Genomic DNA, 15,381 nt, shown 5'->3' on the forward strand with positions numbered 1-15,381 from the left:
TGGCCAATGATGTGTAACTTCTTTGGATAATGATATCTAATGTACTGAAGATATCATTAAAAATATTGATTGCATAAAATGCTTGCATGCTCAGTTTGTCCTTGTGTTTTTAAAACCTATTATTTAAAACAAGCCTGAAAACGTTTGAAAGAATGGCAAAAATGTGCTAGATTGTTATAAAGAAATAAATTGTTCCAGCTAAATCTTAGCATAAAATGGATGTTCCTTGTGAACGACATGAAACCCAGCGGAAGGTTTAGTAAAGCCATGAAATGGACCACTCTGCTTTGCACACATTTAGTTTCACTGTAACTTAACAGGATACTAACACTTGTCACAAGTTACCAATGGTATATGTTTAGGTGAGATGCCTACCTCCTTAGCGTCTGTCTATGTAATAAAATAAACAATGACAATTTTGAAGGTGGGAATATGGAAAATGCAAACACATCAATAAAACAATTTCAATCAGAGCAACAGTTCAAATTGATTCAGCGATGTAACAGAGGTAAAACAATCAAAATTGTCCCAGAAGCTCTAAGAATCTTAAGAAAGCATATAGCCAAACTGTTTGGTTGATCAATTTAAACAGCACACTGAAAGGAACAAAAAATTATTGAGCCACAAATCAGTCAAGACTATGACGATTAGTATCAGTATCAGCCATGAAGCAGCTAAAATGTAAATACTTTAAAATTGTCACATCCCAAGATTTAAAAAAAAGGGTTCACATATACTGAACAATTAAGATAATATTATCATGCTAACATCTTTGAAAAACTGCAAATAAAATACAACCAAATAAAGACTGGTGTTATATTAATATTTCAAACTATGTAAATCTACTAAAAAGGCTAAACATCATGGGTATAAACAATCACATATATTGACACTTTTTGGCTCGACATATACTTACCACTTTATATGACCGCATAGTGAACAGATTTGCCAGAAGGGTAGAAAAGCCAGGCGCCACGCAGCTCTGCGCTATGAAACCTAGCTTCAACTCTGCCAAGCATACAGCATCATCTCCTCTTTTCCAATCCCAACATGGAACATTCAGCAGATAAGCCTGAACACAAGCAAAAATGTATAAAGATAACAGCCACCAATTTTTAGAGAATACATAACATAATTGTTTCATACAATGATACAAAGTTTTAGTTATTGGATTTAAATTGTTGCAAAACTTTTTAAAATGAAATAATCTAAAAGTTTTAATTTCTAAGCCATAACAAGGCACAAGCAAACAAGAATTGGAATTCAAAACTTATGAACCCATCAAAATGACCTTGCCATTTTACATTCTACTTTTACACTGTCCAAAAAGTCCTACAGGAACAACCTCAAAGTCTGTATTTCCAGACATGGCCTATTTATTGCTCAACTATTATGTTATTGTTTAAAAAGAACTTACACAAACATAACTGCGTGTTAGAGCAGAGAATTGGAAGAGATCACGTTACTTTTGCCTCTAACCACTTTTTTAGAAGTCTGGTTGTACCTTTCATAGTTGTGTATGAGGTCTGATCTAAAAGTTCCCGGAACCCATTGCAGTGTTGGCTGGGAAACACCTCTGGAGTGTTGTCACAAAATTTCAGGTTGCTATGACAATGCGTTCTTATGTGAGCCGATGATAAGTCAAGGTATGTCCAGTGCTTTCGTCGATTTTTTAACAAATTTATCGTCATGTCTAATCAATCGGAACAGCGTATTTGCATTAAGTTTTGTGCGAAATTAGGGAAAACAAGTACTCAGACAGTTGAAATGTTAACTATTGCTTTTGGAGATGCTGGTCTACAAGAACGCAAATTTTTGAGTGGTACAAATGTTTTTGTGAAGGTAGAGACAGCACTGAAGATGACGCGAGGTCTGGCAGACCAGCGTCGGCAAGAACCTGCTCGTAAATTGACAGTGTGAGGTCACTAGTCATGCCAGATCGACGTGTAACCATTAGAGATATCTGGAGAGACTGGACTTAGTTTTAGAACTGTTCAAAAAATTTTAACTGACAATTTAAACGATTTTTTAACAATTTAAACGAGTCGCAGCAAAGTTCGTGCCAAGCTTGCTAACTGATGACCAAAACGAGCTTAGGATGCACGCTTGCAACGATTTTAATTAAGCTTTCAGGAATGATCTAAACTTTATTTCAAAGGTCGTAATATCCTTGTTTTCCCTAATTTCACCCAAAATTTAATGCAAATGCGCTATTCTGGTTTATTAGACATGACGATTTTTTTTAAATCGACGGAAGCACCTGACAGACCTTGACATATCATCGGCTCACATGAGAACGCGTTGTCATGGTAGCTTGAAATTTTGTGACAACACTCCAGAGGTGTTTCCCAGCCAATGCTGCAATGGATTTTTCCATCGTGCAAATATGCACAAGTATACAACTCCATTTCGAGAACTTTTGGATCAGACCTCGTACATATGTCAGAGTTTGCTTTAAAGTGCAGAATTTATAAAATTTGAGCTGATATCTGAGCAACTAACAATGTAAGTGATCACTTCCGGACGTAATAAAACAATATGCTGTAAATGTGTTATTTTCTCATTCTTATTAGTTATAAATGAGCGCTCATTGAAACGATACTTTCAATTAGTCAGGAGGTGAAGCATGAACAGCTTAATGTGAATATGGTTTAGTGATTCAGTATTTTTTGCCAAAAAACATTTAAATCGTTCCAACAAATACAAACCTATCTGAAAATAATAGTTGTTGATAATTATTTGGTGAATGCTGAACCTTTTTTGTAGATATTTGCTTATAAGTTTAAATATAGCCAATTAGAGCAATTTAAGGACTTTCAAAGTTGCGCCAATACTAAATTTACCATTTCAGTCGACAGCCAACTACTGTTAAAAACTTACAAAAAGATATTTAAAAACAATACATTACAACTTGTTAGTAACAATTGGTGATTAATGTTTTATTCGTATTTATTATTCATGAAATTGCTTAATAATAAGTTGATAAAAGAAACATAGCGATGGTCACTTTGTATTTTAACCGGTTTCTGTTCCCGTTGGAGAAAATGAAGATTTAATTTTAAGAAATGAATGATTGAACGTCAAAAGAAATTTGTGTGATGTAATGCAAGAAAGTTTAAGCGCTATTATGAAGGTTGTTGTGACTGAAGCAAGATTAGTACTAATATGATTATTTGGCATTTTGCTTTTATAATATTAATGCGACTTATGTCACAATTAACTTTTAACCACATGATAATTTGCTGATAATATAATATATTAATGCATCTTATTTGTAGCCTCATGTAACTTATGTTATATGTTATTTTAATCGTATATATAAATCTCAGTGTTTGTTTGGCTTTTTGTTGGTCTTTTTGTTTTCATCTCTGTGTTTAGTCATGGCAATTACAATCTAACTATGAAAAGGCCGCTTTGCAGAGGTTTTGAACTCACAACATTCCATTCGTAAGTCTAAAAACAACCGCGCCTAACCACTAGGCTAAGCCATTCTAAAAACTTCTAACGCTCTTGTATATAGGTATATAAACTATATATATATAATTATCCCTATCGTGATTGCACACGCTAAATATGCACTTTTTATTATTAATTAATATTACCTTTTACTATGGTTAATTTTTAAGAATTTTTTAAAAGCTTATTTTTTTAATTTGTAATTTTCAAATGTGTCGCTTTAATTTCAAATGTGCCATTACACTCTTATTTCCTTATTTTTCTTATTATAAATCTTGTAGAAGCTAAATACTTTACAAGTGGACAAATGTATTATCTAGAATAGGAATTGCCTCTATATTCTTTCTCCATTTGGTCAGACAAAGTATCAGACAATAACAGTCTGATATCTCATTTTTACAATTGTACCAGTATCGAGAGGTACCAGTATCATCCATCAAAACTTTGAATACAACAAGCTTCTGATGTAACAGTAAACTTTTTTATACCCACAGTTCACGGTACTCATTGTTTAGTTTTTCTCTGATCTTGTTTGAACTCTTATTCAAAAACACTTTTCTCATATGAAGTTTAAAAGTTAGAATGGTATATGTCGCATTTGTTAAAAAAAAGTTTTCTGCGCAGGCATTTTTATTGCCCGGGCAATGCTGGGCATTCATCTAGCAACATAAAAACTCATAAAAAAAGATGCTAGAAGTATTGCCGATGCCTGCGCGTAGTGAAACGAATATTTGTTTGTGATGAAATAAAAGCACACATGTAATAATTGATGTGTTGAGGTCTTTTCTGATTGTCTATTGTGACAAAATAATCATCTAAAAATTCAACACAGGCATTTTGCAACTTGACTCAGTGTTGAAGAAGTTTGTAATGGGTAAACACGCAAAGAACTTTTAAAAGGTTGGTCAATCTAGAATACGGCAATATATGGCCAGTTATCGGCTAGCCTACGAGTAAGCTTTTTCGTGCAAATTTGATACAGAAGAAGTTTATTCTTTAATTTTCATTCAGAAGCGAATGACTATATACTAGATACCAAAAACACAGATGTGGGCAAAGATGAATGACAATTGCATGTCAGTAGAAAAATGGAAAAAAGCTTTTTATGGGCCTTTAATTTCAGACATATGATATGTATCAAGATTACGACAGTAAAGTTACAAATTTGCCTTTCAGGTGCTTTTGAAAATAGAAACTCACAGATTTTTGCATCATGAAAATATAATTAGAAAGACGCAGATCAAGATGTAATGTATTGTAAAAACTGTAACACTCAACATACTAAAACTAAATATAGAATCCTTGAGTGAATTGATTAGAGACTATTTTGGCATTACACTAGATGCAGATTGTAGGTAACAGATTTTGGAAATCGAATCCTTTTAGAACATGCAAAAAATTAAAAAACTTTGTAAAAGTTGCATAAAACTAGAAATTAGATAATAAAATGGAGTTGTCTATCTTTTGTTATGTATGTACAACTCCAAATAATTTGTGTATGACACTGCATCAATCTTTACTATAATAATAGCAATGTCCATCTGTCTGTCCGAAGCAACACTAAGAGCTTTAGGAAAAAGAATAGCCTCACATGGGAATCAAACCTAGGGTGTCAGATTCAAAGGCAAGCATACTATCACTACACCACAGGCGCCTTACCACTATACGGGATAACTTTCAATATACCGATTACTCATGACAACCTCGCACAGTGCACTGGACTGGCAAGCGTACTAGTATAAAATAAGTTCCTAAAGCGTATGTATCTGGAGGTACATGCAGTGTTTCTGCTAGCGTTTTGAAAAATTCACATTTTTAGGTCAAGCCTGCTTTGTTGTCCTCCAAACTTCAGCCATGATTGGGAAAGCACAAGTGTTTGTGATAAGTATCAAGCATGTATTATTTGCATTCGCCAAATCTATATATGGATACTATTGAGTAATAATAGCAAAACCAACAGTAAGATAATTAAAATAAATTAATTACCGTAAAACCTCTAATTGAATGCCAAGGCACTCTATTTTTCAACCTTTTTTCTATAGTGGCGGTCAATTGGAGGTGGCGTTCAAATAGAGGCTGGCGGTCTATTTTTTAAATGATTTATCAGAATTTTCGGAAGATAAATTTAGCCCTAATACGGGCAAAGCGAATGTCACCTATATTTTTCTCTCTTTTTCCGGTGGAGCGATATTAAACTCTTTGGATGAAATAAATCTGCTAACTTACCTCCAACTTCTCAAAGATCTCTTGATAAATATGTATTGAGAAACCGAGAAATATCTCTACCAGTTTATATTTATTGCTTGCAATTAACCAGCGATGATATTATAACATGTGTCCTTCTTTGCAATTTGTCGCAGCTTTCAATCTTTGTTTTATTCTAAATTTGAAGACATATTTTTATTGCATACCTATATTTACCAATGTTGCATAAAAGCTCATTGCACTCATTGATACGTTTGCTACAGTTCGCAGCCAAAACTAGCCTTTTATGTGCAATAGAAAATGAGTTACGAGCCTGGATCAATTGTATGATCAGATGACCGCAATGGTGCTACTAAATAATATGCTATAAATTTGTAAATTTTATAAGTGATATAAAAATTATCTACCAAATGCTACAAATATACATATATTTATGAACAGGTGACATAAACAAACCATACTTATTTTTACATGCAGAACAAAATATTTTCATTGTTTACTCGGATAGCTGCGTTCTGATTGTTGCTTTCAATGGAACGAACATCTTCTAGTTGTCTAATGCCTTCCACAATATCTTCTGTCTCAACTCTTTTTCTGCACTGCTGAACTAGTCAATATTAGCATCCAAACACTTTTGGCAAAGCAAAACTTTTACGCGCACAAATGCAACGCGTCAAAATTTGCTCGGTAAACGTAACCTTTGTCCCAAAACATGCAAAACCGCTTTTATATGCATGTTCTTCGAAGGATCAAGACCGCGTTAAACAGGAAACTATTATTAGTCTGAGACTGTTATTGATTATTTCTATGGTGTTGCGTTCAAAGTTTAAACGAAAAAGAAGCGAAGAGCTTTGGAGTTGTGCAACGAGAGAATTGATTGTTACTAATGTAAACGATTCATTATTAATACGGTTTTGTGGACACTTTCCTACTGATCACTTGATATTACAAGTTCATAAAGATCAAAGATAGTCAAAGTGGCGGTCAGATGGAGGTGGCATTCAAATAGAGGGTGGTGCTCTATTTTTCAACCCTTCTCTCATAGTGGCGGTCAAATAGAGGTGGCGGTCATATAGAGGTGGCGGTCATATAGAGGTGGCAGTCAAATAGAGGTGGCGGTCAAATAGAGGTGGCGGTCAAATAGAGGTAGTGGTCAAATGGAGGTGGCGGTCAAATAGAATGGCGTTAAATTAGAGGTTTTCGGTATATATATATACAAATGTATATATATATATACAAAATGTATATATATCGGCTATATCTAGCTATATATACATGTATATATCAGCTATATATATATATATAGCTGATATGTACGACTACATTAAATTAGTATGGTTTTAGCACCTGGCGAGTGTGGTTTGCTCAGATTTGAAGCTATGGTTTTGATTTTACTGTAAGCCATATGAAACAATATTGAAGCGCAATAAATTTTAGTCACTCTATAACTTGTTTTATATATATACTGAAGACTACAAAACTTAAGGTGCAAGAAAATATATGAGGTAAGTACAGAAATCTAATATTACCAACAATAGATGTCACAAATTAAAATAATTTAGTTGAATTTATAAATCAGAGCTACAACTGTATATAAATACAATTTTTGAATTGCTTATTACATATAAATGAAAATAAACTGTAACGTTCTTACAAGTAAAAACATATGAACTGTAATTTAGGCTCGGTAACTCGGCTAGTATTTGACAGTTTGGCAAGAGAACGTAGATTTTCTATAAAATCAACTTTGGTCATGAACAGTAACTACATAGCTAACTTGTATGACCTTTTCAAGTTAGACTTGCAAAGTTTATGATAGCATTAAGCCAGCTACACAATCATCCCAGCCAACTGTGCTAACTTGCAAAGTTCGTAACACTCAAGTATGAATCCTCTAAGGACAGGTAAAACTAGTTTGCATAATCAATAGCACTACCAGCATAAAGTGACACGCATACATAGCATCCTTTAACCTTATCCATAATGGCTCAAAAATGTAATGCTTCCCAATCATGCAAAGATATTCATACATTTCCTTGAAGCTTGTGCAAAACAGCAAAACATCTCAAACAATTTGGAATTCTTAAAATATCAGTAATCATGTGACACTGATGCGAATAAACTCAGTGGATCTATAAGAGACAAAGATCAATTGTCTGAAGGCAGCCTTAGGCTAGGACATCTATCTTAATAAACCCATTCTTGTGCACAACATACGCTTTCCAATAAAATTTTCATAAGAGCAGACATAAATAATAAAGAGCTGATAAGTTGATCCAACCTACGCGCAGGAATCATGCTCATAAGGTTCTATGAACGCACTTGAATGTAGAAGCAAGACTAATCTTAGTGGTTCAACTACAATAACTCTTTGCTATATAAAAAGCAACACTGAGCTGGATATCTACTGTGATGTCAATAGCGGCTACAGACCAGGCAGGATGAGCTGCCATACGCATGCTGCTTTTAAACAATACATTCAGCCTATCATTCACACGATTTGATTTCATGGTACAATGGTATTTAGTACTACTCACAGTTCTGAAATTTCAACACTTCTTACCTTGTTGTGATACTGCATCAGCTGTATAATGATTTTAATATTAGCATAGCTGTTTTTGATAGAAACAGCCCTCATCACATTGGCAGCATCCTCAGCATCTGGGTCATCACAGTACTTATTTGCCAATATTAGACAAGCATCTGCATTCTTCATCTGGAAATATATTTTGGACGACTAATGTTAAAATGTCATCGTGTCTGGTTTGCAAAAAATTGCAATTGTACCCAAAAACTGACACAAGAATGCCGCCCACACACTAAAATGAGACAACAGCTGACACCGCTATCACTAGCTCACAAAAAGGCATTATTCAAAACAACAGAGCATATTAATAGTAAAGCAGGTGCATGGTGCAAAAACAAGTGTAGTAGATAACCAGATGTCCAAATACAAATATGTCATCACGTAATGAAAAATTATATTGCCTCTCGACATATCGGTTACAAAACAATAATTATTTTTAGCTTTAGATGACAACAGTGGCAGTCCTACATGCAAATGACAGGCCAGGTTACATTCCCTGCACCCAACTTCTTGTAGGAAGGATACTATTTTCAACACATACTCACGTAAGATAACTGAGGGAAATGCTGCTAGGAATGTGACATTTGTAAATGTCTTTTCAACAGTAGCCTAAGGGTGCCATTGATATCTCTCACAAGAGTGTGAGAATAATTTTACTTCCAATATATGTAGGCTTGATTGGTTAGCATAGGCTGCTGAAAAAAATATTTACCATATACCCTACAGGATGAAATTATTCGCGGAGTTAAATTTCGCAAAAATTGTCTTTTCAAGCACATTCGTGGACCAAATTATTCGTGGATGAACACATTCACGAATAAATTAATCCGTGAAAGCAGCTAGCAATAGAGTAAAACTCTCATGTGCGTATACCACGTGTTTAGGTTTATGTTTAGCTAAGAATTTTATGTCGATCATGCTAAGCTATAAATTTTTGGCAGCATCCAGAGGTTTTCATGAATGTTCATCAATTTGGAGGCCTTTGGTGAACCAACAACTCGTGGTAAGTTATGAGTTTTTTCAACGTAAAGAACTGCAGGAGATTTTTTTTAATGAAGATGCCGTGCCGAATTTCAAATAGCTTGTGACAACCTTGAAAAAGTTTGTAAAGAAGTGTGATGCATTGGCAATGGGCTTAACTCAAAGCCCCGGCAAAAATTTTAAAAGAATTTGGAACTCAGCTACGTTTACTAACTCTGCCTAGTGGCTAGTTTTTAATTTGAGGTAGTAATTATTCTCTATTGTGTTAAAAATAAAACTAATTATTAGCAGAATTTTATAATTCGCAAATTTGACTGTACGCAAACTCGTGAATTATTAAATTCATCAATATTTTTATCCTGTAGGGTAGGTCATTACTTGAAATAATTCTGTAAGCTGAAAAAGTCAATTTGGATCACTGGTTAGAAATATTTAAAAAGATTGGAGAGCATCATTTAGTCATCATCTATTCTAACTTAATAAATTCTGATTAGAATGATAGTAAAAATCTTTCCGTGGTTTACACATGGTCATAAAACCAGATACAGTCAAATTGTAAGCTATGATCACCTCTTCGTACCAATTTTTTGACACATGCCATAGAATTTGAGCAACTGCTTTGAAATACAAAGTAATTTCTAACATAAAACAACCAAAATTTTTCAAATCATAAAACTCCACAATAAAATTTAAAAAGTGGTAAAATAAAATGAAAAATAATAAAAATAGACTAAATTAATCCAAACTTTCTCCAATGTGAGTTAAACAAATTACATTGCATATTTCTATCATTCACTCTAGACCCCTCAAACCTACAACTTGTTGAGCCTACACTTTCATTCACGTGTCTTACGTTAGAATAACAAAAAACTTCATTGTATTTAGACAGTGCATTGTTTTATGAAAGGCATTTGCAAGTTTATGAGCTGATTTTATTACTGCAGATTTTATTGAGTTTTTGAGGGAAAAAGTCATAATTAAAAATGAAAAAATGTCATCTGGTATGAATGATTGAACATCCGGCAAGAACTTAGTGCTGAGCAGTTGAAGTGGCAAAATCACTTATGACAATCAATCAGTGTGTGCCTTTATTGATGAACTTGCAGAAAATCGTTCAATTGCACAACGAGCAAAGTAAATAATTTTTACAAACTTTAAAATATCAAGCAAGTGAACTGAATGCAATCGGCTTCTTGCCCAAAACCAATAACTCAGAGTTTTAGTTCAGTAATTAAAATCAGCGACAGTCTTGTTGGCTGCAAATATATGCTTTCAAATAACCAACACTCGACTGAAACACTGTCATAGACAAAAAGATTAGTATTTCCAGTTTATATCACAGATATAACTATGTTTACTATCACTGAACTCCATTCTCGACTACATCATTGAGATTAAGAGAAAAGCTGGTTTGAAATCCCTTACCAGAATTACACCTCAATATTGCTTTAAATGCTACTTACCACCACCCGCTCCAAGTCATTAGCATCCATTACGGAGCCTAAGAAGAACTCTACTCTTGTAAAATGTCGTTTAAACAGCCCCTCTAGATCCAGGTGAGGCATTCTCCTAAAAATATTACAACAGCTTACTTAAAACTTCAACATACTTCGACATCAAGTCAAAATCAAGTGTAACAGATTTGCTTGTAATTTGAAAACTTTTGCGTAAACTAAAAAATTTGTCCTACATGGCAAAAGATGCTGCGAATAGTGTGATAAAAGGTTTCAACTAACCACGATTGTTGCAAACAGAGTCAGGAAATCACAATTGCACATGGCAGGGTAACTGTTAATAGACATGAAAGCCAACTAGAGGGTAGTTGCTTTCAAATTTGCATATAATTCAACCGCTTTGAAGAAGAAAATAGGATGGTTTTTTGATGTATACCAAATACACCAAACACCATCATTGGTGTTAAATCTTACCACCAATTGGATATTAATAGTATTGATAAGATATTAAACAAAAGCCAACCCAACTGATGTGGACACAACTTGTCAAAATGTCCAGTCTGCAATACAGCATAACTAGATTACTGTGTAAACTTTAGCTACGAACAATTTATCAACTCCATCCCTTAACTACTGCACAACTTTAGAAGCAAGAGACACTCTTCAAATTTGATACTGCATTGACAAATGTGCTGATTTGACAAAACCTTGAAACAGTCAATCACTTTTATATGCACAAAGATTTAAATGTGGATAATCTCACTGTTGGCGTCACTCAACAGGAATTGAACAATAGTTGACATTCGCTCAGTTTATTATTTGCAATAGCACAGCAGGATATTGTCAGAGCAGCTTGGAATAATTTTAGAAAAAATCTTTTAGAAGGTTTGTGACTTGACAGTATCACTTGTTGATCAATGATACAAGCTGCCAAATTCAAACTGTATATAGAATGAATAATAGAAGAATTATAATAAACATAAACTGATGCTTCTTTACCATAAAATAATAACACAGTGACGTCTTATACGCGTTCCTACAACCATCACCAATAATTTTATAGATTTATTCTATGTCAAGCCTATAAGATTAAATAAATGTGAGCCTTCCAAAAAGGGTAAAGATGTCTCCTATTGTAAGAAGAAATGGCAAGCAACTACTAATTAGAAAGCAGGTAAAAGCTTCGTAGCTGGTGGTCACCTTTTACTGGTTGGGTTCATAGCTAGTGCAAGTGTTAAGGGTAAACAACTCCGACTCTCTTAATACAGATTCAAATGGCCCCAGATAACCAATATATTTTATAATTGTGTTAAAATTGCGGCAATTTTTATAGAAGGATATGTGTGTAACAAAATTTCAGTCACATCATGATGCCTACTCTCAATCCAATAGAGCAAGAAAAATGCTCCACCTTACAATCACATTGCCTAATCTTGATAAATGATTCAGCCATTCAAATTCCTTTGATGCGGTCAATGCTAACACCACTGGCTACCTCTTGAGGAGAGGTTTCAAGACAATAAAGATTTCGGAAAGACGCCAAGCATACCGTAAAACCTGTATTTGAATGCCAACTTTATTTTATGTTAATATTCGTTTTAAAACGTTAATTTTTGTTGCTGCATGTATTATAATTATGGCTTGTTTATGTCACTTGTTCTTGAATATATATTTGTAGCGTTTGATAAACTATTATTATTATAACTTATAAATTTGCAGATTTATAGCATATTAGTTGGTAGTGTCAATGGAGTAATCTGAACTCAGCTTACAATGGCTCGACGCTCGTAACTCCTGTTCGATTGCACATAAAAAGCCAGTTTTGGCTACAAGCTGTAGCAAACATATCGATGAGTGCATTGAGCCTATATGCAACCTTGTTAAATGTAGTTATAACATAAAAATATGCCTTCAAATTTAAAATGAAATAGAAACTCTTAAAGCTTCAATAAATTGCAATGCAGACTATAATATCATCGCAAGTCAATTGCAAGCAATAGATATCAACTGGTAGAGACATGTATCAGCTTCCTCATGCACAGTTATCTAAAGTCTACAAGTTGGATGTAAGTTAGCACATTTATTGCATCCAAAAGGGTTTATGTCGCACCACCCGAGCAAGAGTGTAAAATATAGGCGAAATTTGATTCACCCGTGAATGGGTTAAATTTATTTTTTCAACATTCTGATGAGGTGATTGAAAAATACAATGCCACCCTTTATTTAAATGTCATCTGTAATAAAGCGCCACTCTAAGAGAAAAGTAGAAAAATAGAGCACCATGGCGTTCAAATAAAGATTTTACGGTAACTCATGTCATGTTCTCTAATTATCGTTCACATTTATAGATTGACAATTCATCTTAAAAAAGCATCCCAGTACTTGGAATACGAAAAATAAAATCAGTAAGCACAGCATCTCATGATATATCAATTCTCCCAGACAATAGGCATTATAATCAATACAAACTTCTAGGTTCTATTATTCATAGGCAAGCAAATTAAATCTCAACCATTGATCGAAATTTCAGAGAAATTGAAAAGTGAAAAGCCAGAAGCTAGACAAAGTCATTAAACTGGCTTTGAATGGAACAAAAATACAACCATTACAAATATGTGAAAGCTAGGGCGCAAGAGTGATATTCAATTGAATATAGACATGAAGCTCATTATTAAAATCGATGCTGCTCATAGCAACCGCCTATAGACCTCTCCATTAATCTCTTGCATAAGGGATCTATGTCCAGAGCTCTTACGCTCATGTCAGTAAGCACACCTGATCAGGCGTGTCAATTAGCTTTAGTATGATTGCTGCCTTTTGTTTATAAATATAATAGGGCGATGTTTGGAGAACAATAGCATGCTTGACTATAGCTGAAACGGCGCATTAGACACTAATATCAACAACGCACACACCTTTGACATTTGTGTTACATATTAAAAATCAACACAAGTGACTGACCTTTCGATAGATTTTACTTGCTAGTATTAGTTTGCAGTGCCATAAGTCTTGGAAACCGATACAATACATACATGTAGTTCCTGAAGGTTTTAAGATCATTTTAGTACAAGTTTACTAAAGCGTCTCAAACTTTACACAACTCTACCAAACAGCTAATTTGATGCTTCAAGCTCAAGGTGTGGTAAACTGAGCCAAATGTTAAAAAGCAATGAACATGCATTTATGTTATACACGCACGAAAGTTATAACTATTAATCACGAACAAAAATATTTAAACTGGCTGTTTGAATTCATCAAACTCTAAATAAGCTATAATCAAATCTGCAAAACCACAACTTCAAGCCATTACTACTTGTATACCGTAAAGGAAAATAGGCAAAAATCATGTTCACATGTTTAGTACCTTTATATATAAAATTGTCTGCTTATACACATGTTATATTTGTTGTATCTTTATCTAGTGACACTAAGTGAAGTTTATCAATTGTGTTGGCTGGTTGGTTTATCAATTTCTTCATAGAAAGCTCATATTCGATTAAACTATAATTTCAAGTCTCTTACATAAAAGGCAATAAGCACAATCAAAGACGTGTGGGTAAATATTCATCTGCTGAGTAAAGAATTAGCTGAAAACAGCAATGCATTGCTAATGGTTATAAGCCAGACCAGCTTTTGAGTCAATTTTTAATATATTATTCGTAACAAATGTGACCAGTGTATTAACTGAAGTGACAGTCACAAGGACTAGCTTGTACTCATTTCAGTATTAGCCTGTAATGTTTTGCATTAGTTATATTTATTTACCCACAATTATCTATATAGTGCAGGAAGTGCCGCAGCAAGTTCCTGCCTCATTAGGGATTAATGTGTGTTGCGAGTGTAAAGCGTAGAAGAGTCATTTGCAATCGTATCAAAGCCGAAATAGATTAAACTCTGATACAATGTTCTGTGACTAAAATTGCTTTAGGATTCACTTAACAGCCTGCAGAGCGTTGTAAGTAACTTTTTTAAGATTTAGACACAAGCCCTTCTTGCTTTGCCTTTAAACTAACTTCACAAAGAATGCGTGTTTGCATGCGTGCGTCACTTTTTAACCTCTGACAAATGAGAGCTTTTCATAGCTTCTCCGCTATCTTTGTGACAGGTCAAGCAATGCAATTGCAATAAAAACAACTAACAGCTGCAGCATACTCTATGTTCTTTCAACATACAGCATCCAATGTTTTTTGACCTATTCTAGTTTCAAAAGTAAAAAAAAATGGTAAAAAATAAAATATGTCAAAAAATACATAATAATAAAAAGTTGCAATGATTCAAACTTGACGTAGTGTAAGTTAGAGTAAGTTAAATCATGTATCTTTATCACCAGCTCATAAACAATGCATCACTGAGCTTAGACTCCCACTCGCCTGTCCATAAGGTAAAATAATAATAAAAACTCTTTTTGTTAACTATAACTTCATTAATTTAATTGTTTCAAATATATTTTAGTTTTTATATCCACCTTTATGTAACTCATTTAATGTGCAGTTACTTCCAGCATTTATCAAGGAGTTAGTGTAAAGTTGTGAGCTACAAAATGAATTAAATGAAACAAATTATAATGCATTCTGAGAACAGTACTTCCTCTACCAGAAGACAATTTCCCCATTCGAAGCTGATCTTGGAATGATTTAACTTTATACATAGCGGTTTGGTTATACATATGAATCATGCTTTAAACTGAATGATGTCACG

General features: G+C 33.9%; 1 protein-coding gene across 4 annotated transcripts in view; it reads right to left on the reverse strand.

Annotated features, from left to right (window-relative positions):
• LOC137394700 (calcium-activated potassium channel slowpoke-like) overlaps window positions 1–15,381 on the reverse strand; it is a 76,441-nt gene that overhangs the window by 36,305 nt on the left and 24,755 nt on the right. For all 4 annotated transcript variants that reach the window (XM_068081465.1, XM_068081467.1, XM_068081466.1 and 1 more), the window contains exons 9-11: window positions 10,693–10,798; window positions 8,225–8,377; window positions 917–1,072 (exon numbers count right to left, since the gene is read on the reverse strand). In XM_068081465.1, coding sequence (XP_067937566.1) covers window positions 917–1,072; window positions 8,225–8,377; window positions 10,693–10,798 — 415 coding nt within the window. The remainder of the gene's footprint in view (window positions 1–916; window positions 1,073–8,224; window positions 8,378–10,692; window positions 10,799–15,381) is intronic.

This window comes from Watersipora subatra, chromosome 4 (genome assembly GCF_963576615.1).
Source record: "Watersipora subatra chromosome 4, tzWatSuba1.1, whole genome shotgun sequence".
NCBI lineage: Eukaryota > Metazoa > Bryozoa > Gymnolaemata > Cheilostomatida > Watersiporidae > Watersipora > Watersipora subatra.